Source organism: Anabrus simplex, chromosome 1 (assembly GCF_040414725.1).
Source record: "Anabrus simplex isolate iqAnaSimp1 chromosome 1, ASM4041472v1, whole genome shotgun sequence".
NCBI classification, from domain to species: domain Eukaryota; kingdom Metazoa; phylum Arthropoda; class Insecta; order Orthoptera; family Tettigoniidae; genus Anabrus; species Anabrus simplex.
Window position 1 is genome coordinate 1,517,442,093 of NC_090265.1, and position 24,120 is coordinate 1,517,466,212.

The 24,120-nt window shown below is 40.2% G+C and overlaps 1 protein-coding gene across 1 annotated transcript in view; it reads left to right on the forward strand.

Moving 5' to 3' along the window:
* LOC136861636 (elongation factor-like GTPase 1) overlaps window positions 1-24,120 on the forward strand; it is a 279,187-nt gene that overhangs the window by 85,419 nt on the left and 169,648 nt on the right. Inside the window, exon 6 of the mRNA XM_067138835.2 lies at window positions 9,582-9,778. Within this exon, the coding sequence (XP_066994936.2) occupies window positions 9,582-9,778 (197 nt within the window). The remainder of the gene's footprint in view (window positions 1-9,581; window positions 9,779-24,120) is intronic.

Genomic DNA, 24,120 nt, shown 5'->3' on the forward strand with positions numbered 1-24,120 from the left:
ATCCACTACAAAATTGTGAAACACACTATAACTTCCATAATGGTACTGGGTTGACAAGAATGATGGAGAATATTCTGTTCACTATATCTGTGTATTAAGCACTCTAGAATTTTCAAGACCGAGCTCAATAGCTGCGGTCGCTTAAGTGCGGCCAGTGTCCAGTATTCGGGAGATAGTAGGTTCGAACCCCACTGTCGGCAGCCCTGAGGATGGTTTTCCCTGGTTTCCCATTTTCACACAAGGCAAATGCTGGAGGTCCCATCATTGCCATAAGACCTATGTGTATCAGTGTGACGTAAAGCAACTAGCAAAAAAAAATCGACAAAGTATTTTTTCTGTAACATATCTTACTAGAAGCCTGGCCAGACACATATATAAGGAGGCGATCTTGACGGTAGAGTAAAGTTATTGTTTAGTAGAGTTATGGTGTAGCAGGAGTAGACTTGTGACTTCGTGTTGTTGTGATGTGCAGTGGTTGCAATCTCCATGTTGAAGTGATAGGCAGTTGTTAAAATGGCAGCTTTGCTGATGTGTGTTTTTTGCTAGTGACAGCAGTGATTAAGGTTATTTGTGTGTTTAATTTGTAAATAGATGTGAATAAATGACTGTACCAATTGACAGCATTTCGTACGTGTCTTTGTGGATACATTAAACCATAATCAACTTTTTTCCAATACTGAAGTGCCATGGCAATGGCTAGCCTCTCCAGTTTTGTTACCGTGTATTTCATTTCGTGGCTACATAGCTTTCTACTCATAAACCTTAGGTAACTCCATGTTTGTTTTGTACCTTCCTCATCCTAGTACAGTATACCTTCAATCCCTACACCTGAAGCATCTGTCTGGATTATGAATTTCTTACTGTAGTTCGGATATCCTAGCTTCATGTCGTTTGCTAACATTTCCTTCATGGTGCTGAAAGCCTTAGTGCAGTTTGCATTCCATGCCACCGGGCGAGTTGGCCATGCGGTTAGGAGCGCACTGCTGTGAGGTTGCATCCGGGAGATAGTGGGTTTGAATCCCACTGTCAGCAGCCCTGAAGATGGTTTTCTGTGGTTTCCCATTTTAACACCAGACAAATGCTGGGGCTGTACCTTAATTAATGCCATGGTCGCTTCCTTCCAACTCCTAGCCCTTTCCTATCCCATTGTCGCCATAAGACCTATCTGTGTCAGTGCGACGTAAAGCCACTAGCGAAAAGAAAAAAGCTTTCCATGCCCATCTCAAATTCTTCCTTAAGAACTCTTGAAGTGATGCGACATTTTTGGAGTGTCCCGGACAGTTATTTGCGAAAAAATGGGTCATTCCCAGAAACTGGCGAACATGTTTCACCATGACTGGTGTTGGTAAATTCTGGATCGTTTTGATCTTGAGTGGATTCAGTCTCACTCTACGTCCATCCTCAATGTGTACCAAATGTGCAACTTTTCCAAGTTTATCTTAAACTTCGCTTCATTTAAATTCTGCTGTAATTTATCCAGATGGTCTAGGAGGCTTTCTACTGTCTCGTCTGTTAATAATATCTATGTAACGGATAGTAATCTCCCTTACCTCTGAGTTAGGTTCCTATCAAGTGCTCTGATTAGGGCGGACAAAGTTGTTTTTATACTAAAAGACAGTTGAAGAAACATATAGGTCTGTTGATCAAACAGAAAACCTCTCAACAGCCGTGATTTCTCTTTAAGCAAGATATGGTGGAAAGACATGGTCAAATCAATGGTGATAAAAAGTGTCTTGTTTCTGAATTTATGTAGACCTTCCCTGATAATTGGTGCTCTGTCGTACTCTGGAACTAAGCACTCGTTAATCGCTCTAGCATCCAGGCAGACTCACAGTGTGCTGTCACACTTAAGGACAATTACGAGAGGGTTTAGGAATGGGCTGGGTTTTTGCTAATGAGGCCATTCTCCTCACTAATAGTCTTCTTTACCGCAGCGTAATGCCTTTCAGGTATTGGATAAGGCTTCTTCTTCTACCATGGACTCCAATCGTTGACGTTCAGAGCATATTTAAAATTCTGTACCATCCTGGGTTTCGAATCAAAGACATCCAAGTGACCCAATATAATTGCTTTAAACTTTTCTTTATCAGGCGGGCTAAGTTTCGCTTCGCTGACCTTCTTGTAAATCATCATGATGTAATCCGGTTCTTTCTCTTCTTCCAATAGTGACAACCTGCTCAAGCAGACTCCTAATATTTCCCAAGTCTCCGCTAGACAAACGTTGTGATCCTTGCACATCTGTGCTGTCCTTAGTGAGTTCCAAGGTCCAGACTTCCACTCCCTCGGTGAGCTTATCTCCACTTGAGTTAACGACCTGTTCTGAGCTCTCCGTCCTTTAAACCTGATCACGTTCTGTGACAAATCTGTAACAGCCTGATGTATTTTCAAGAAGTCTGTTCCAATATTAATTAATTGGTAATGTATTTTAGGCATTACGATAAATGTGTGGTTAAAATAATAGTTCCCAATTTCTAACTCTGGGAACACCTGTTCCTTACAGAGAGCAATCTTCTCTGGAATAATGCTTCTTATTTTCACGCTTGAAAGTGGTGTAGTGGAGACATACACTTCCGTCCTAATGCGCTTAATTAAATCTAACGAGATCACGCTGATTGAGGCCCCAGTATCAGTCAGATTTTTACAAAAATGTTGCTAATTTTCATGTGTATAATCTGCAACACCTTCTACCAAATGCCAGCAGCCTCCTAGGAGGACGGATGAGCGGTTAGAAGGAAGGGCACTCTCTTGCCCTTGAGTGAGAAATTGCTCTTAAAGATGGAAGAGACACTAGATAGCCAACGGCATAGGATAGGGAAGGGAACGGGAAACCACTCCATTAAAGACCTGAATGGGTATCCCAAGCATTGGCTGGTTGAAAAACTTGGGGGGTACACCCATGTCGAGTTAGTGTACCTGCTAAAACTCAAGAAATATTTGGCTGACGGACCACCTGCTATACATTATAACCAGCAAATCCTATTCTAATAGAAGGGGTGAGGGTGAGTATTTGGCGCAAAACTGGGACTAGTCGGCTAAGGCGTGGCAACCCTGACAGAAAAGTCTCTGGCCCTCAAGGTTGGGGGCTGCACATAGGGTTAGCAGTTCCATTGCATTAAAGAAAAAGGTTGTTACGAATATCTCACATTTGCCTCGGATGAATAAGAATGGATATCAAAATATGATGGCCCTGCAGTGGAAATGGCTTTATGAATAGGAACTTGGAATGTAAGAACCCTGTATAAACCTGGATCCTTCAAAATCTTCAGTCAACAGTTGGAGAAGTATAGTATTTTTTAATGAAATTATTTCATGTATTTTCAATTTTTGAAATACAATTTGCACATGCCATAAAGATGAGCACTGACACCAACTTCATAATTGGGTCAACTTAACATTGTGAGTTTGTTTATCAGTCATGACTTGAACTCAATACAGCACATTATTAGGAATGTCGATTGGTACCGATGTAGAAATAATATAATTCTGTGACATGCTTGGTAACTGAACCATACAAATGAAAATATGCTATGTCTCTTATTGAAAAATGAAAATCAACAGCCTGTTTCCAGTCATTCTTCCGGGTATGGAATGAATGAATCCCCCATCTTGTGGCAAAGATAGTAATTGTCTTGGCTGCCGAAGCCTGTTGCACTCCTCTGAGGCAATGATTAATGACTGACAGATGAAATAAAATAATACTGGAGATTGTTACTGGAATGAAAGATGACAGGAAAATCCAGAGTACCTAGATAATAACCTGTCCCACCTCCGCTTGTCCAGCACAAATCTCACATGGAGTGACCAAGATTTGAACCATGTAACCTAGCAGTGAGTGACCGGTGCTTATGTCTCTTATTAACAAAACAATTTCTCTACAAGTTAAAAAAGTTCTCAGAGTTCTCAGTTATCATATCTCATTTACTTTGCTATGCTGTCTTAGCACTTATCCATACCATTTTATACTGACCAAAGTTCAAGTTGTTGCACCAAATCTTCCTTATACAGATCATCATCATCATCATCTTGCACTGCTTCCAGAAACTGGCCGGGTGTGTTTAGAGCACCAACCTCTCCATCGTCTTCTGTCTGACCACCGTTTCTCTCTTGTCACTTTGCTGCAGTCATCCCCTGTTTTCTTCATCTGGCTCTGCTTATAGGTTTCCAGCATTTTATAGCAGATATTTTAGATTCAAGAGGTCAGATTGACTGTATTACTATTGAGCTGTCAAAGCCTTTTGGTAGGGTAAATTATTGGAGACTACTGACAAAAATGAGGGCTGTTGAATTAGACAAAAGGTGATTCAATTCTGGATAATCAGATGTTGCCTTTCAGTGAATGAGTATGCTATTGATACCCCGAGTTTCCAAGATGACAACAGCAAAGTTCATCAGGCTGGTCGCATATGTAACTGGTTTTATGAACACTCCCACACCCAATTACATCCTGTAATGATTATGTGGGTGGTCCCGCAAGGCTGTATTAGTGGACGTTTGTATTTTTTTTTTAAATTATGAATGTATGACTAAAGCACCAGAATCATAGATAATATTTTTTTTTAAATAAACAAAATGCTATTTATTCATGAGTTCTATTTTTGGGCTTATGCCGTGTAAATAATTATAAAACACACTCAACGTTTCAAAAGGAACCTTGCCTTTCTTCATCAGGAGACAAAAGAGAAGAGAAACGACGTATTGATGGTTGCTAGGAGAAAGCAACAAGGAAGCTACAAATGGTGCCCAAGATGTAAAGGGGACGCCATTTTAGCCCCATGCTAGAGACAATGAATAGTGGCAGCAAAGCATTACTCTCTAATGGTTCTGATTATAGGTAGCCATGATTCACTGAGGTTGTAACCTGTATCGCGGTTGAAATTATCTGGATGTTTACGTATTTCAACCGCCTCCCTGATAATTCTTGGGCGATATTGCTTTATACGGGCAAGAACATCCACTTCTTGGAACAAGACATCATGACCAGGTGTTAGGGCATGGTCAGCAACAGCTGATTTATCAGGTTGGTTGAGTCTGATACATCTGGTATGTTCTTTGATGCGAGTACACACCGTTCTCGAAGTCTGCCCAATATAAACCTTGCCACAAGTACAGGGAACTCTGTAGATACCAGGTTGTTGTAATTTAGGCAAACTATCCTTAGTTGGTCGCAGGAGTTGCCTAATCTTAACTGATGTTCCAAAAACAGTTCGTACATGGTACCTACGTAAGATTTTAGCAATACGATCCGTCGTGTTATGTATGTAAGGTAGGTAAGCAGTTCCTTTTACATCTTTTTTCTTAACAGACGTCCGATTATGTGCCGATTTCAGAACTCTTGAGATCAAAGCTCTGCTGTAACCGTTGCTCTTAAAGGTGGTTCTCAAGGTGTTAATTTCCTCTTGTAGATCTGACACTTCACAAATCCTCCTGGCCCTGGTAGTCAGAGTTGTAAGGATACCATGTTTTTGGGCAGGGTGATGGTGAGAATCTGCGTGGAGATATCTATTGGTGTGTGTGGGCTTACGATACACGCTGTGTCCTAGAGATCCATCCTCTTTCTTGGTGACGAGAACATCCAAAAAAGGTATCTTGCCGTCAGATTCCATTTCCAAGGTGAAACAAATGGAAGGGTGCTGGCGATTAAGGTGATCCAGAAAGTGACCAAGATTGTCTTCACCTTCCGTCCATACGATGAACGTATCATCCATAAATCGCCACCAGATCTTCGGTTTGCAAGGTGCCGACGACAGAGCTTTCTCTTCGAAGTTTTCCATGAAGAAATTGGCCACAACAGGAGAGAGAGGACTTCCCATGGCCACACCATCTGTCTGTTCATAATATTTCCCATTCCATAGAAAGTAGGAGGAGGTCATGCAGTGATAGAAAAGCCTTGCGATCTCTTCAGTAAAAATATCATTAATGAGAGACATAACACCATCAACAGGTACTCTCGTAAACAGAGACACCACGTCGAGACTCGCCAAGATATCGCCTGGCTGAAGTGATATAGTTTTTAACTTCTCAATGAAGTGTGTGGAATCCTTAATATATGAAGGGGTGTTACCCAGGTGTGGTTGAAGAAGACTACCTAAATATTTCGAAAGGGCATATGTCGGGGAACCAATCGTACTGACAATAGGCCTAAGAGGAACACCCTCCTTATGTATTTTGGGAAGGCCATACAGTCTCGGAGGAATAGCATCCCCTGGAAGGAGACTCTTTGCTGTATCCTCTGGAATAGAAGATTGTTTGACCAATTTGACGGTCATATTTGAGTAGCGAGTTGTGGGATCACGACTGTTAATCCTGTATATAGGATCAGCTAACAAGGACGAGATCTTGTTGTCATATTCATCTGACATAACCTTTCATATTTGGAAATATGCCTACCCCTAACCTGATCAAATATGTTGTTGGCGGATGTATCAGACTCAACCAACCTGATAAATCAGCTGTTGCTGACCATGCCCTAACACCTGGTCATGATGTCTTGTTCCAAGAAGTGGATGTTCTTGCCCGTATAAAGCAATATCGCCCAAGAATTATCAGGGAGGCGGTTGAAATACATAAACATCCAGATAATTTCAACCGCGATACAGGTTACAACCTCAGTGAATCATGGCTACCTATAATCAGAACCATTAGAGAGTAATGCTTTGCTGCCACTATTCATTGTCTCTAGCATGGGGCTAAAATGGTGTCCCCTTTACATCTTGGGCACCATTTGTAGCTTCCTTGTTGCTTTCTCCTAGCAACCATCAATACGTCGTTTCTCTTCTCTTTTGTCTCCTGATGAAGAAAGGCAAGGTTCCTTTTGAAACGTTGAGTGTGTTTTATAATTATTTACACGGCATAAGCCCAAAAATAGAACTCATGAATAGTTACACGGGCCGTGAAAGTCTAAATGATAATAAAATGCTATTTGTTTGGGGTGTTGACCTAGAAAGATCTTTTGCCCATACTGGTATCATATGTTATGAACCTGCATGTATTTGGAGATTGCGGAAGTGTAAAGTATTGAATGTGAGGAAAGGAACATTAAGGATGACACAAACACCCAGTCCCCAGCCCAGGGATATTATTCATTTACAATTAAAAAACCCTGACCCAGTCAGGAATCGAATCCAGGGCCGCTGGGTAACAGGCGGACACGTTGCCCCCTACATCGTGGGGCCAGACTGAATCACAGATAACTTTTTTGTGTATGGTGATATAAGCTAACCGGACAAAAAATCACTCTAGTGTGCTTGTACAGATGGATTGTTAAGCCTGTTCAGATGGCGTAACGAACGAGTTCCAGGTTCAATCACATAAGCACTGCTTCTACGTTAGCATAAGGCAGTATTGATAAGCGAGACATTGATGTTTCATTCGGACAGTGTACGTCAACATGGCTAGATGCAAGGATGTGACAGAGTGCCAAAAAGGGGCAATTGTGTTTGGCCATGCCTATGGCCATATGGTGTGTAAAGTTGCTGGATTTGTTGGTGTTTTGCAGTGGACTTTTCAACATGTCTACAACCAGTGGTCTACTACACGTGGCCACAAAACATGACGTCAGAATTGTGCTCAGAAAAAGATCCTAACAGAGAGGGACCGGAGATGCATTTCACGGCTTGTGAATTAAAATTGCTCCCAAACCCTACAGAAATTGCTACAGTCAGTAAATGAAGGTCCATCCCAACCTGTTAGCAAGAGAACATTATGATGGGAACTGCATGCAATGAATATTTGGAGTAGATTACCTTGCAAGAGGCCATTGCTCACACAGGCACATAAAGCTGTGCATCTTCAGTGGTCTAGAAAACATCGAATGGGGACAGTAGCTGACTGGTGGAACGTAATGTTTGACAAATCACATTTTTGCCTGTATTTCAATGACGCACACCGATAAGTGCACCGAAGGCCAAATGAAGCATTTCATCCTGGATGTGTGAGGTGACCACTAACATGAACTAACATATAGATTTAAACATTCTGAATGATCAGGTGTTGCCTTTCAGTGAACATTTGCATGATGAGTATGCTATTGATACCCCGAGTTTTCAAGATGACAGCATTGGGCTGGACGCATATGTAACTGGTTTTATGAACACTCCCACACCCAATTACATCTCTGTTGGTCTGCAAAATACCTGACTTGAACCCCATTGAAAATCTGTGCGGCATGTTGGAACAGCGGATAAAACGTCGACATCAGCATCTCCACATTTGTTGGAATTGCGCAATCAAATCCTCAGCGAATAGCTTAACCTAGATGCGATGTACCTCCACAATCTTATGGACTCACTTCCTAACTGAATCCAGGCAGGATCAAGTCCATAGACAGAGGTACACGGTATTAAATGATGCTTGTAATCATTTCTCCAAGTGTGGCTAATTTTTTGTCCGGTGAGCTTACAGAGAGTAATAAAATACATTACAGGATTGTGAGCAACTGCAAAAATAACTTGACAAAGTTGTGAGGTGGACAGCAGACAATGGCATTATGGCATATGAGATGGAAAGTCAGGTTGTAAGTTTCACCAAGAGGGAAAGTCCTCTCAGTTTTAATTATTGTATTGATGGGGTGAATGTACTTCATGGGGATCACTGTAAGTACCTTCAGTAGATGTTAATATAAGGAAAGATCTTCATTTGGTTAATCACATTTATAAGGTTGTAAATAAAGGTTACAGATATTTTCAAATTGTTTTGAGGGTATTTATGGGTTGTAGTAAGGATGTAAAGGAGAGGGCATATAAGTCTCTGGTAAGACCCCAATTAGAGTATGGTTCCAGTGTATGGGACCCTCATCAAGATTACTTGATTCGAGAACTAGAAAAGATCCAGAAGAATGCAGCATGATTTATTGTGGGTGATTTCCGACAAAGGGGCAGTGTTACAAACTTTGGGCTGTGAAGACTTCGAAGCAAGGGGATGAGCTGCTTGACTAAGGGGTATGTTTTGAGCTGTCAGTGGAGAAATGTCATGGAATAACATTAGTAACAAATAATCTTGTGTGAATATTTTAAAGTATGTATGTTCAGTTCTCAGCCTGAAGGCTGGTTCGATCCTCAACAGCTTCACCATTAGCTGTCATAGATGGCCTAGGCATGAGATAGTTTTTCATTGCTTTCTTTACTGAGCCAAAGTTGCTGTTACGTATCAATCTGCCAAGCCCACTGAAATACATGCACCAAAGGACCGTATGAGCAACATTTTGTCCCAGTCCAGGTTTCTTCTTTCACTCCTCTTTATCAAATATGATATGGTACTTCTGAAATTTTAATCATTCCATATAATACTTTTTTTTACCTTGCCTTCTGTCATCTTGGCCCACTCTTCCATCCACCTTCTCCTCTCTTCTGCCACCATCCTTTTTGCTTCTTTCTTTCTTCATTGATACTCTTCTCTTTCTTCCACCATTCTATTTTGGAGCCACGTCCTATAAAGCACTAAAGAAATCTCACTAGCTTGCCAAAATACTTCATGTCATGTGTGCGACTATATTACCTGTAGCTTTAAAACTATGTTTTTTTAATCTGTACTTTACTGCAGTCATTGATTAGAAATGATATTTTTGTTAATTATACCTTTCCCAGATTAATGCTGTAATGGGTGAATTGTTTGCCACTGAAGTGTTGGGACGTGGTGTGCCTGGAAAACCCTCTGCTGGTGGTGAAGGCAATCTGTATGACTGGAGTACTGGCCTGGAAGATGCTGATGACTCTCACCTTTATTTCACACCTGAGTTGGGCAATGTCATCTTCGCAAGTGCTGTTGATGGCTGGGGATTTGGGTAAGTTTTCCTTCATCCCTTGGGGAGTCATCGTAAACTCTTTATTCTCGTATATTTGTTGATAAAAATGGTACAAATACTAGTTATGTTGACTTATTATGAAACAGTTGATTTGTTCTGATTTTTTTTATAGAGTATCGTTGATGTTTCAAATATTAACCCTTTGCAGTCCAATTTTCTGTCACATGTTCCAACAGTCTGGTTCAAATTAATTTTGCACATTTTTACCATCCCAGATTAAACTCAGAATTTTTATTAGTAACTATAATTATAAAATTATGATTATTATATTACATAAACGCAAGTCTATTGAGTTACAGATTTACACAAAAGTCATCAGTGAAGGAGTGAAAATAACATAAACTGAAGTGTAGTGATGCAGCTAGGAGGAACCTGCGGTCCTCTAGTTTCCTGACCTCATGAATAACTTAGTCTAGGAGGCTCACTATCATGAAATGTTACCTTCCGGTAAACACTATTGTCGTTTGCATTCACATTTGTATGTGTGGAAGTATTTTCAGCATCACTGTTACTCATGTGATCAACACCGACCTGAGAAGCATCATCATTGCCGTATCCGTATCCCCTCCTCCACCCCGACCCATTACCTTCGTGCGTCTTCTTGCTTTTGTAGCAGTCATTGGAACTTCCTCTTCTGAATGTTCAGAAACAACATATGATGGTCCGGGATCATTCCTTGCTTTTTTACGCACAGGTCCATTCGTCAAAGTTTCACTTGCAATGCTGGTGTTCACTACACCTTCATCTTCACTTGACAATTCTCTAAGCTCTTCGTCTAATTCAAATAAATAATTGTCGTCACTGCTGTCTAAATAAACGTGCATACGTATTTCTCCTTCATTCCCATTTGCTGCTTTTATATTGCAAATGCAACTGAGACAATTCGCATTCACAGATAAACACGCCTATTAAAACACGTGTGCACACTACTCAATGTAAGCAAAACACAGCTGACAGGCCGTGCGGGTAACCATGACGATACACAGCTACATATATCTCATATTTGTTTCCATGGAGATAACAGATAAAAATTTCATGATGTTCCGTATTGAACTGTATCACAATTAAATTGAAATAATAAATAATGTAGTTCAACCTATTCAATACAAATAAATAAGAAATGTAGATTTACATTCCTATTTAATTATAAGTGGAAGCAGTACCGGTTTCGACCCCAATCCGGGTCATCATCAGCCGAATAAAATGCAAAAACAATGCATAGGTAAATAAGAAATTAAAGAATGAGTCTTTCACAAAACAGTTGAAGAGGCAATATAAGATAATGGGGATTGGCACTGTGGGATTTTAAATTGTAAAATCTAGAGAAAGTAGAAGGTCAGTCACTTATATGAAGTAAGGTGCGATCTTCTGAATAGTAGCACAACACACGCAAAGTTCGGCACTGTCTCAAAATGTTTATGAGAAGAGGTGAACAGTTAAGTGAGCCAGCCTGCATATACTATCAGGCGTGAAGTCACAACATAATTTAATAAATATGAAGTCCCAAAATGGTGTAGAAGTCGAAGACGAGTCGCTTGATTGAAGTAAATTGCTAGCTCCTGAAGATCAGCGCAACATCGCAGTTCTGTACTACCCCAGATGACCATCATCTGTGAGTGTGGCGAGGACGTGGGGAGAGATCCCATTTTTCCAATGTTTTGGAGAGGCAGAGTGGTGTTACTTCTGGTGTCTTGGTGGGGAGAGTCATCAGGTATGACCAGGTCACAGCTGGTAGTGATTGAGGGAACTCTGCATTCTCATGTGTTACCTTTCATGCGACAGTACTGTGGTTGCCATTTTCCAACAGGACAATGCTCATCCACACATAGTACATGTAACTAAAAAGCTTTCAATCTGTCGAACACAGAAGTTCACTATAAATATTACACTATAATATACCTGTAAAAACACACTATTAAACAAGGAATAAAAATACCAGTTCCGACGTCAACTCTGTCCAAGTGCCAGTATCCAAGATATCAAGGACCAGTTACAACAGCTGTGGGCTAGCTCACCTCAGGAAAGGATACTAAAGCTTTATGACATCATGTGGCTGGCTGGTCAAATCACGCAATATCCAAATCAGTGCATGCATTGAGGCCAGAGAGGGTGCAACGTCATATTGATAAGTGGGCTCATACTTTCAAGATCTTTGTAAATTTGACTTGATTTTGTAATAGCTGAAATCCCCTAATTGTGTCTTGCCCCCACAGTAATTTTTTCCAGATGGTAAGTCACATGAATACCAAGTTTGGTTAAAAGCTATGCTGGAACATACATTATACAGCCATAATCTGTCATTTTGAAAATTTTCTTTTTTCACCCCTTCTCACCCCCATGGACTTAAATAACATTGGGAATGTCACTATTCATCTCAGTGACCCTGGGTCTTGCTACAGGTATCTTACCCCCTTAGTGTGTTTCTCCAGATACTAAGTCATGTGTGTACCAATTGGGCCAAAGTAAATAAGCTATCTTTCAACATAAAACTCAAGTAATGCTGGTGTCCAGAAAAAAAAAGCCAAAACCCACAGATTTTAAGCATATGTCTCAAGAATGACAAAGTAAAACAGACTAATTTAATGACATATTTGGGGATATTAATCGACAGCAGGTTCAGATTCAATAGTCATGTATAACATATAGCTGAAAAGTGTACGAAAATTATTCATGTCTTGTCAAAGTCAGCTAAAATGAATTGGGGATTGCGTTCCGATGTAATGAGTATCATTTACAAAGGAGCAATACTTCCATTACCATATCTGTCAAGTATTCCAGTTTTTCCCTAAAATGTACAGATTTTGAGTGTGTTTTATGGCTATATGGATGAACAGCATTATTGTACGTATTTTTTAAATATCTGCGCTTGTTTTCACTTTCTGCAGTCAAATCAGATTTGACTTTCGATAGTAGCTGGTAATACTGTAACCCTTTTCAGGATTACACAGCATCAATTTAAAAATTTAAACATCATAATAATAATAATAATAATAATAATAATAATAATAATAATAATAATAATAAACACTATTAAGAAAAATAAAGACTTTGAGACTAGATCAAATAAAATCAAACACTCACGCATGGTAAGTACTGGAAAACATCAGAATATAACTACCAGGTTAGCCAACATGACAACTATAGGAACGGAGATGGGAAGCGGTTGGGACCCTACCTGGGCCTTGAGAAGGTATTGCATTGCCGGGAAAACGAAATTAATGGTGACTCCCATTAAATATTACATTTACTAAAATGATAACAACTGGAAAATAACATTACAAACGGGCCCATCAATGATGCAAGTTAAGGTTAACACAGCAAATTTAGAGAGATGCATAATACCAAGAGTACAAACTTCCACGGCGATAATTTCAAAATAATACACAGAAATAATTTAACCAAATACATCTAAAAGAAGGAACACATGTTAACAAACCACACCTACATGTTAAGGCATATAGAAGGAAAGGAAAGAGTGAAAATAATTAGAATCTTAACCCAGAGCCTGCTCAGGAAGCAACCTTTTCTAAAACACTTCAGAATAAGGGGCTTATCCTGAACGGCAGTATGCTAAGACGAAACAGCACTACTTAGAGGCAAACCCGAGGGACTTAAAAATGTTCATATTTTACACAATTTTAACAAAAGAAAAGGGGAATTAAATTTTACATAATTACAACACAATTTATAAAGCCAAAAGGAAAGGAGAATGCCTCTAAAACAAAATGAGTATGACTAGCCACAAAGACTAAGTCATTTGAAATTAAAATTAGCAAATAGAAGAAATCCTGGGCAAACTCCGGAGGGTAAAAAAAATTTCAGTTAAGAAACTACATTTGAAAGTTAAAATCCAAAACATGAATTAAACAGTGCTTACCTCGGAGGGCCGGGAGACCCATCAGATGGAGGAGACAACTACTCCCTTTGCCGGTCCAGACACAAAGACAGAGGGAACAAGCTTGGCTCTGGCCAGGTGGCCAGCAGCCGGAGGTGGTGAAATCGAGAAATAACCAATTAGCGCACCCGCATATCTTACATTCGCCAATAGGAAGGGGTTTTATTTTGGCCAATGAGGGCCCAGAGAATTTGATGAGAAAATACCCTTCCTAGCTTCGAGAAATTTCCATTCTGATGCAACCAGAAACTATCAGAAGCATCTTACAAAACCCAGCACGTGCGACTACACCGTGCCCCGAAAGTTATAAAGAGAATACCTTTACAGAATAAATTATCTACACGTAATAAAATCGCCAAAAACAGACAACCCTAAAATATTAACATTTTCCCCTTAAAACACACATACAAAAACAAAAAAACAAAAAACAAATAACCTTTCATTTTGTTTACAGTCAATCTTGAGGGTAAAATCATATTTTAAAAAATTACACACAGTCAATCTTCAGGGTAAAAACAATTCACACATATTACAACTGTAACGAACATGAGATGCAGTGTTTGAAATTCATCCGGTAAATGTATCGATAATCACATCGATTACCACCGTGCTTTTGTCACCTGTCCGACCTCAACTGCTACTTCATTCACCGAGATGTTCACAAACAAGTAGCAGGCTGTGATGTTGAAGAAAAGAAATCGGTGAAAAGTAGCAGGCTGTGAATTTATATATAACAACTTTAGTAACTGCGTCATGCTTCATAGCAGCTGGAAAGCTTTGTTTATGTGTGGATGTGAGTAATATTGGCGGTAGTTCTGAAACTCTTGGAATTGTGTGACGAATTTGTAAGCGATTTAGTATTTTTAGTAGTGTTCGTAATGCGTTCAACTAAGAAACGATATTATCAATCTTTTAGGGAGTCATATTCTGCTGAATTTCCTTGTTTTATACAATCATGGAAAGGTGAAACATTCGCATTCTGTTCCATGTGCTCGTGTGATACAAACGTTTCTCACAGAGGAAGAACGAAATTAGTAAATCACATTAAATCTGTTAAACACGTCTCTAATATAAAATTTAAGGATGGCAGCCAGAAAATGAATTAGTTTTTTACCTCTTCTTGAGCTGATTTTGATATAATAAGAGCGGAATGCTTGTTCACTTCACTTTTAACTGAACATAATATCCCGTTAGCTGCTGCCGATCATGCTGGTGCTCTGTTTAGGAAAATGTTTCCAGGTTCAGAAATTGCAAAAAAAAAAAAAAAAAAAAAATGGCTGTAGTCGTACGAAAACCACACATATTTTGAAAGAAATTGCTACAGATTCAAGAAGTGAACTCGTTGGTTACATGCATTGTGAACCATTTTCTTTAGCTATGGATAGGAGCAGTAATAGTAATGCTAAGCTTTACCCTATTGTTGTCACCTGTTTTGTGACAAAGCAGGAAAAGATAGTTAGCTCAGTGTTATCTGTCCCTGCCTTGGTGAGTGATTCAACAGGACATAATATTGGTAATTTCACAGTTGGAGTGTTACAAAATACCAGTTTGAAATTGAAATTGTGTAGCTTTCTGTTCCAACAGTGCTCCAGTCATGATTGGAAAGAAGAATAGAGTTGCTGCTGTTTTAAGGGAAGCACAGTCATCTGTCTTTGTGTTGGGTTGCTCATGCCAATTGATTAACTTGGGTGCTGAGAAAGGTGCAAGCGCTTCGCCTGTTAAAGTTGATGAACTATTAGTTGACATCTTCTATCATTTAGAAAAGAGTTGTAAGAGGAAAGAATGCCTTAAGAAATTCCAAGGGCTTCACAACAAGGAAATGAAGAGGATACTGAAACTTGTTTGCACAAGATGTCTATCGTTAGGAAGGTGTCTGCAGAGGCTCGTAGAGCAGTGCAATTCACTACTTGGTTTCTTTAAAGATGCTGTGCTTGTTAATGCTCAGTGTGCATCAGCTACTAGCTTAACATCATTTACGATCCCAAAAGTCCAGCCTGGTAGTTCCAAAGACCATGAAAAGAGGAAAGCTACTGAGTCATCAAAATTGGTCACTCTCAAAAGATTTGCATGTGTCTCAAAATCTCACACTCCTGTGCTAAAGAATAAGAACATTATTCAAAACTTGAATTTTTTTTTTAAATGGTTCTGCATCAGGCTTAAATAAGGCATACTGTGCCTTCCTGTATGCTGTCATTCCTTTATTTGAGAATCTCAATTCTACACTTAAGAGTGCTTCCCCTCACATTCATAAACTACTAGAAATAATGACGAACCTGTTAAAGCAGCTGCTTTCCAGATTTGTTAAACCAAAAAGTGATAAAAAATTCCCTTATATTATAAGTTCCATACCATTTTACAGTATTGGGAATCAGAGAGGCAATGATGAGCTAGTCATTGGCGTTGAGACAATGAACTTAGTGAAGAAACTTAACTCTTCACGGGCGGAAACATATATATATATGGTCGACTTTTCTTACGCTCCTGACGGAAACATGTATGTATGTATGTTCCGTTCAAAAATCATAGGTTTATTAGCCGAGGAGGTACCCAAATACGCTCAGAGATGGCAGGAGCTGTTCTCTCAACTCTTCCAGTGAGGGAAATCCCTGCAGTATCTTGCTGAGTTTGTTCTCCTGTTTGTGGGAGTTGTGTAATACATACGTTGCGTGACGCAGTTTTCTCGTGTGCGTACTTCTTATGTATTTTCACGGTTTTCCGATAAAATGGCATCACGAAAATGGATCAGCGATACAGACATAGTGTCAGTATTGGATGATTCAGTCAAAGAAGTGTCTGATTTTAGTGAATGTGAGTCTGACGGCGAAAATTCTTTCTCCAGCTCGTCTGAGTGCAACAATGACACAAGTGACGCTGACACAGTGACAGAGCGAACAACTGGACGGATGTGAGTAATAGCGACCCTCGGCCAGCAAATATTATTCCCGTTCGTAATATTGATCAAGGGTCAGTATTACCATGACACTTTGATACTGATACGCCCCCTGTAGAATATTTTCATATATTTTTTATGATGAAATATTTGATGATATTCTCAGTGAAACTAAATTACATGGGGACAAAAGGAAAATACAGGTAACACCGACCACAAAAAAAAAAAAAAAAAAAAAAAAAAGCAGAATGAGAAATTGGCATCACCCAACATTGCGTGACATAAAGGCATTTATTGGAGTTTTGAGGATCCATCACCTTGACACTTACAAATTCAGGGTGTTATTTGTGTACAGCGTAGGTTCAACTGCTATGACTATTTTCTGGCAGATTTTTTCACTTTTTGATGGACAAAGACAAAAAATTAAACCAAAATATCATTGAAAGTAGTTTTTTGTACATACATTTCATAATAGCGGACTACAGTGTACTTCAAGTTAACCACTGTCACATCATAAAGTGAAATGTGTCTTGTGCCATTTTTCCAATGAAAAAATTATTTGACGATTTTTATTTTGCCCTCAAACCACTTCAAATTTGGTTTTCCACTCCTAAACAAGGTATGTGGTATATATAGGCATATTTTCATGGTTTTAGTAAATTTCCCAAAATTTTGCATGCATTTTAATTTTTTTATTTGCCACCTACGGCCATAAATGACTGCCGCCTGCGAAGGGTTAATGATAGAGATAAATCAACATTCTTTCCATCTGCCAGGGGTTACTTCTGCACAGCATGTGGTTATATTTTTAACAAGTTCCCTCTCAGTGATGAAGTACTGAAACATGTAAAGGTTGCAGAAGTTTCAAAATTTGAAGATGCTTAGTTTTCTTCTTTACAATTCTTTATAGAAAAATTTCCATCATTGCTGCTGAGGAAGGACACAGAGTCGGTTGAGGATGCAATGAATGTGCTTCAGAACCAATTTGTAGCTCTTCAGATTGATGACTGTGCTACTGTTAAGAGTGAGAATCTGACAGATGACACCAAATGGGCTCTCTTAATGAACATTCGTGGAGCTGATGGTGTTTCTAAGTATGATAGGATATCTAGGCTAATGCTTTCTGTTCTGACTCTACCACACAGCAATGCTTAGTGTGAACGTGTGCTCAGCTTGGTGAAAAAGAACCAAAATCAGTTTAGGTCTTCAATGTCAAATGAAATTCTGGATTCTATTTCTGTTTTCAAAACCAGAAGTACTGGGCCATGTTACTTGAGTAGTTTTCCTCCAGAATTTCTGAGGAAAGCAAAGAAAGCAACTCATCTCCATCTGTCATCTCCAACCTGTGATGGATAATAGCATACTGTGCATACTGTGAACTTGACAGAATTTTGTAAATAAGTGTACATGTTTAGTTTAATTTTGACAGTGACTAAACCCAAGTCATAATATGACAGCTATGACAACAGGCCACAGGAAATGTGGTGAATACTTCTTTAGGTTCAAAATAACAGAAGACCCTACATGTGTGTGTGGTGAAACAAATCATCAGACAGTTGACCATATTCTTTGGGAGTGTATGTTACTCAATTCTGAGAGAGGTGAACTTTGTAGAAGTGTTATAAAGTCAGTGGGCCGCTGGCCGGTGGAGAAATACGAACTCTTGGTCAAAGACCTAAAGGCTTTTTCTAAATTCGTAAACAAAATAAATTTTGATATCTTACAACTAGAAAGAAGTAAAGTGTAATGTTGACAAAATATTGACGTGAACTGACTCGTCTGACAGAATGCACCGTGGATAACCGTAGCGGCTGAATACCTCGTCTTGTAGCAGGCTGATGATGCGTCCCGTCACGGCTTCAGGCATCGGAAAGGCCTCAGTCCATCTTGTGAAGAGGTCGGTGATTACTAGGAAGCCTGTTTTACCCCATGGTGTTCTAGGGTAAGGACCCATCAAGTCCAGGGCTATGACCTCCCAAGGGCGTTGCCTCCATCTTCCTTGCTGACTAGAATCTGCCTTTGGTGCAGGCACAGAGCAATCCTTCACATAGTCCAGGATGTCTTTCCGCATGTTGACCCAGAAAAATCTTCGTCGGATGGACTGATACGTCTCTTCGCCTCCTGGATGTCCGGCTTCAGTGCTGTCGTGGAGCTTCTCGAGATGTCCATCGTGTACTGTCTGGGGATCACCACTACTCTAGGCGTCACAGAGATAAGTTATTTATAAGGTTCAAACTTTTCAATACAAATTATGTGTTGTGTAGATGTTATTTACAACATTTATTTAACATGGGACCGGTTTTGACATTTTAAATGACATCATCATCCATAAACACATTAATCACAAACAAAAGAGCAATGACATAATAATTAAAACTGGCGTGGGGACACATTGAAATATGTACATAGTTTTTACCATTCAAAGATTAACACTTTTGTACTTTGATAATATGTCAGAACCTTCTATTAATCTTTGATTGGTAAGAAAACCATGTACATATCTCAATGTGTCACTATGCCAGTTGTAATTATTGCTATTAAGTTCTTTTTATTTTATTAACACAAGGTGTGAATGGGCGTATAAAGACTTTTGTACTTTGATAACATATCAAAACCTTCTTTTAATCTTTGAATGGTAACAAACTATGTACGTATTTCAATGTGCCACTGTGCCAGTTTTAATTATTATGTCCTTGTACTTTTGTTTGTGATTAATGTGTTTATGGCTGATGATGACATTTAAAATGTCAAAACCAGTCCCATATTAAATAAATGTTGTAAACAACATCTACACAACATGTGACTTGTATTGAAAAGGCTGAACCTTATAAATAACTTATCTCTGTGACCTCAGTTCAATACGGAAACAATAATGAAGGTTATGTCATTGAATACTGTAGGCTTGTCAGAGAGGTGCGACCTGTACATTAAAGGTAATCACCCACTGCAGGGAACCGCGCCGCGCGGAACAAACTTGTGGAACATTCCACGGGCCATTTTCCGAGACTTCGCCCATACAGCACACCTCACCGCGCCATGTCTCTCCAGTTGGAGAAGTGCAGCTCACACAGAAATATGAGTTCCAGTTCCGAGGAGGACTTATTATTTGCAGTTGCGCTACTTACAAATGAGGAAGAAGAAAAACGCGAAAGAAAAGTTTGGGTCCACAACATTTATGAGAAAAGGGAAACATACGGAGAGTTTTCACCATTTATTACCTGATCTACTAAAGGACCGAAGTAAATTTTCCCACTACTTTCGTATGTCCCAAGAAAAATTCTATGAACTATTGAACCTAGTTAAGCCGTGTGTACCGAGCTCGATAGCTGCAGTCGCGTAAGTGCGGTCAGTATCCAGTATTCGGGAGATAATGGGTTCGAACCCCACTGTCGGCAGCCCTGAAAATGGTTTTCTGTGGTTTCCCATTTTCACACCAGGCAAATGCTCGGGCTGTACCTTAATTAAGGCCACAGCCGCTTCCTTCCCACTCCTAGCCTTTTCCTGTCCCATCGTCGCCATAAGACCTATCTGTGTCGGTGCGACGTAAAGCAACTAGCAAAAAAAAAAAAAAAAAAAAGCTGTGTGTAGAGCGAGAAAATATCACCTTTTGCCGAGAAAAACGTATAGTGCACAGTACCACTAACCGCGTGACAATACGAGCGTGCTGGCACTAGTCGAGGACTCATGAGGACTGCCGAAACAGCACGAAACCACGTTCTTTCCATTATTCCTTCCTTCTACCCTCGCCCACACAAGCGCACCGAAAGGTAAAAGTTCCGTTCCAGAAACCTGGAGGCTTCTGGTGCGGAAATTCCACAAGCTTGTTCTGCGTGGCGTGGCGCGGCTCCCTGCAGTGGGCGTTAAGCCATTTCATTTCACAAGAAGCAGACCAAGGAAATTTCTTCTGGGCTGCGCTGCGCGGTGCGGTGTAGTGGGTGATTACCTTAAAAGTCCTCTGTCAACCCGGAAGTTCTTCTAGTACATCTTGAATTCCCTCGGGATGAGTCGACTATTGGTGTTCTGTCACCTAATCCACTGCGTCATGGTCCTACAGGACTTACTTGTTCTTGCCACTGTTTGATTACTCTTAGATCAAGTTCCTTCTTGGTGGTCATATGGACAGGTTCCTTAGGCTCACTCTGGTGTTTTCATGGGAACCGCCTCTCAACAATGGTGCTCCTAGCTTCAGGTTCCATCGCCGGGTGCCTAGATAGGCTGTCTGCTCCTATGTTTGTGGGTCCTGGGACGTGACACACATCAAAATCGAATTCTGCGATTAACAGAGCCCATCGCATCAATTTAGATTTTTGAGCCAAAGACCGAGTTCAACCATTTCAGAGCGGCGTTATCGGTGTAGAGCTGGAACTTCCTTCCCTCCATGTAGCCTCTGAATTTGCCCATGGCCCACACCAAGGCTAAGGATTCCTTCTCAGCAATGCAGTAGCGTTGTTCGGTGGCAGATAGCTTTCTGCTGGCATACTTGATGATGTCCCTTAGGCCGTTTTTCCTCTCCTGGAATAACACTGCTCCTAAGCCAGAGTCACTGGCGTCCGTCTGCAGACACATCTTCTGTTGAGGGTTGGGATGGGCTAGACTGGGAACGTTGCATATCGCAGTCTTAGTGTCTTGGAATGTTGCATCTTCCTTGCTGGTCCATCGGAAGGGGTGGTTGTTATGAAGTAGATCGGTGAGTGGTACTGCCTTCTCTTCAAAGTGTGGCACGAAGCTGCTATACCATCCACACAAGCGAAGGAACTGACATACTTGTCGCTTGGTCTGCGAGCATTCAGCTTTTTTGATAGCCTGATTCTTCTCTGGTTGCCTTTGTAAGCCTTCAGATGTTAGGACATGGCCAAGATGGTCTATGCGGAACTAGGCGAAGTGGCACTTCTCCAGTTGGCAAGTCAGTCCATGAATCTTCAGTCATTCCAGTATTTTCCTAAGATGTACAAGGTGTTCTTGAAAATTCTTGTAGCGAATTAAAATGTTGTTGAGATACACTTGGCAAAAATCTCCAACATATCCTGATAATATCTTATCCATCAGTCTCATGAAGGTGGCAGGAGCATTCTTCAATCCAAGGGGCATTACTGCAAACTGGTACAATCCTCTCGGTGTCATGAAGGCGGTCAGTGGTCTAGAACTTTCCTCGACCTCCATTCCCAGTATCTGGGGTTGAGATCCAGCGTGCTGAAAATCCTAGACCCACTTACTTGTTTCAGCAAATCTTTCAGGTCAGGCATGGAGTAGGCATCACTAAAGGACTTCTCGTTCAACCTGCGGAAGTCCACACGCAGTCGATACTCCCGATTCTTCTTCTTCTTCTTCTTCTTCTTCTTCTTCTTCTTCTTCAGTAGGATGATAGGTGAAGCCCAACAGGATGTAGAGGCAATACTATATTGTGCAATATTATTGAATTACATTACTAAACTAGGGACTAGTTTCGGCCTTGGCTGGCCATCTTTAGCCTTAATGTAATATATTTAATAACTAACAAATGTAAAAACACACAATTGACATGAAAACTAATGTACAAACACACAATTAACATTAAATCTAGGATGAAGTACAGTAAGTATAAAATCTGAAAAATAAATTAGGCTCTAAATTCTTAGCATCTGGAGTATGCTCATCATCCAGACTCTTTCTTGTATTGATATCCATAGAAGTGTTAGTTCCATCACTGCTAATCATTACAACTTCAATTGCAAAATGGGAACTGGTAAATGTTGATTCTATAGTCAGACCATCAATCACCAAATCTACCTGAGTGGTGTTAGCAGTATGCAAGCCACTGGATGCAACTGTAAATAACCATCAGCTGACGCAGAACTGCTAGATGGTGTTTCCACATCGACCAACATAAATAAAATGAAATGTTCCCATAGTGCTTGTTAAAAACATGCTGAAATGCTGTTGGACATTGTTGTTTTTAACAAGCACCACGGGAACATTTAATTTTATTTACGTTGGTCGATGTGGAAATACCATCTAGCAGTTCTGCGTCAACCGGTGGTTATTTGCAGTGGCATCCAGTGGCTTGCATACTGCTAACACCACTCAGGTAGATTTGGTGATTGATGATCTGACTACAGAATCAACATTTACCAGTTCCCGTTTTGCAATTGAAATTGTAATAATTAGCAGTGATGGAACTAATGATTCTATGAATATCAATACAAGAAGGAGTCTAGATGATGAGCATACTCCAGATGCTAAGAATTTAGAGCCTAATTTATTTTTCAGATTTTATACTTACTGTAGTTCATCCTAGATTTAATGTTAATTGTGTGTTTGTACATTAGTTTTCATGTCAATTGTGTGTTTTTTTACATTTGTTTAGTTATTAGATGACCGAGCTCGATAGCCGCAGTCGCTTAAGTGCGGCCAGTATCCAGTATTCGGGAGATAGTAGGTTCGAACCCCACTGTCGGCAGCCCTGAAAATGGTTTTCCATGGTTTCCCATTTTCACACCAGGCAAATGCTGGGGCTGTACCTTAATTAAGGCCACGGCCGCTTCCTTCCCACTCCTAGCCCTTTCCTGTCCCATCGTCGCCGTAAGACCTATCTGTGTCGGTGCGACTTAAAACAACTAACAAAAAAAAAAGTTATTAGATGTAGTACATTAAGGCTGAAGATGGCCAGCCAAGGCCGAAACTAGTCCCTAGTTTAGCAATGTAATTCGATAATATTGCATAATATAGTATTGAAAAAGGTGGACCATACGACATTAATTTAATAATTATTATTGTGATTACAATTCAATATGGATCAAAACTATGAAGTTTATATCCAAGGATGTAGAGGGTTCGGTGATACCTTGCCCTTCCATCTCTTGAATCTTCTGGATGATGAAGTTGCGCTTATCCAAGTTGATTGAATATGGACGTTGCTTGATGGGTGTGGAAGCGCTGCATTCAATGGTGTGCGTCACTGTGGTAGTCCATCCTATTTTATTGGTGATGATTTCCGGAAAGTCCTTTAAGGTGTGTCTCAGCTCCTCTTCTTCACTCGGTCGAAGATGCGTTAACTGGATGTCTCCCAGGTCTACATCGACTTCCATATCCTTGCGAGTCCGGAGATTCTCATCGTGCCAGGCGACCCGCAGACGTCTTGTCTTTTCCCTAAAAGAGTTCATGAGCTGCATAGTCTAGGATCACCTTGTATTCCACCAGAAATTCATGACCTAATATGATGTCAGGTATCAGGTTCTGAATCACTGCAACATCAATTATAACAGGCATGTTCATGCATTTAGTGGTTTGTTTAGTTTGCCGTTAAATGGAATAGGTTACCCCGTCTGCTGCTTCCACTACCTTTCCTAGATGGTGAGACTTCATAGGCAGTAGTAATCTGGTGACAGTCTCGTTGACAAATGAATGGCTTGCTTGGCTGTCGAGTAAGGTTGAAAAATTCTTGTTGCCTATCCTTAAGATGATAGCACGGTGGGGTTGGCCTGTTCTACTCACAATCTGATCAGTCCCTCTTCTGCTTGACCAGGGTTGCTTGTCTCGTGTCTTGGGGTGCATTCCTGT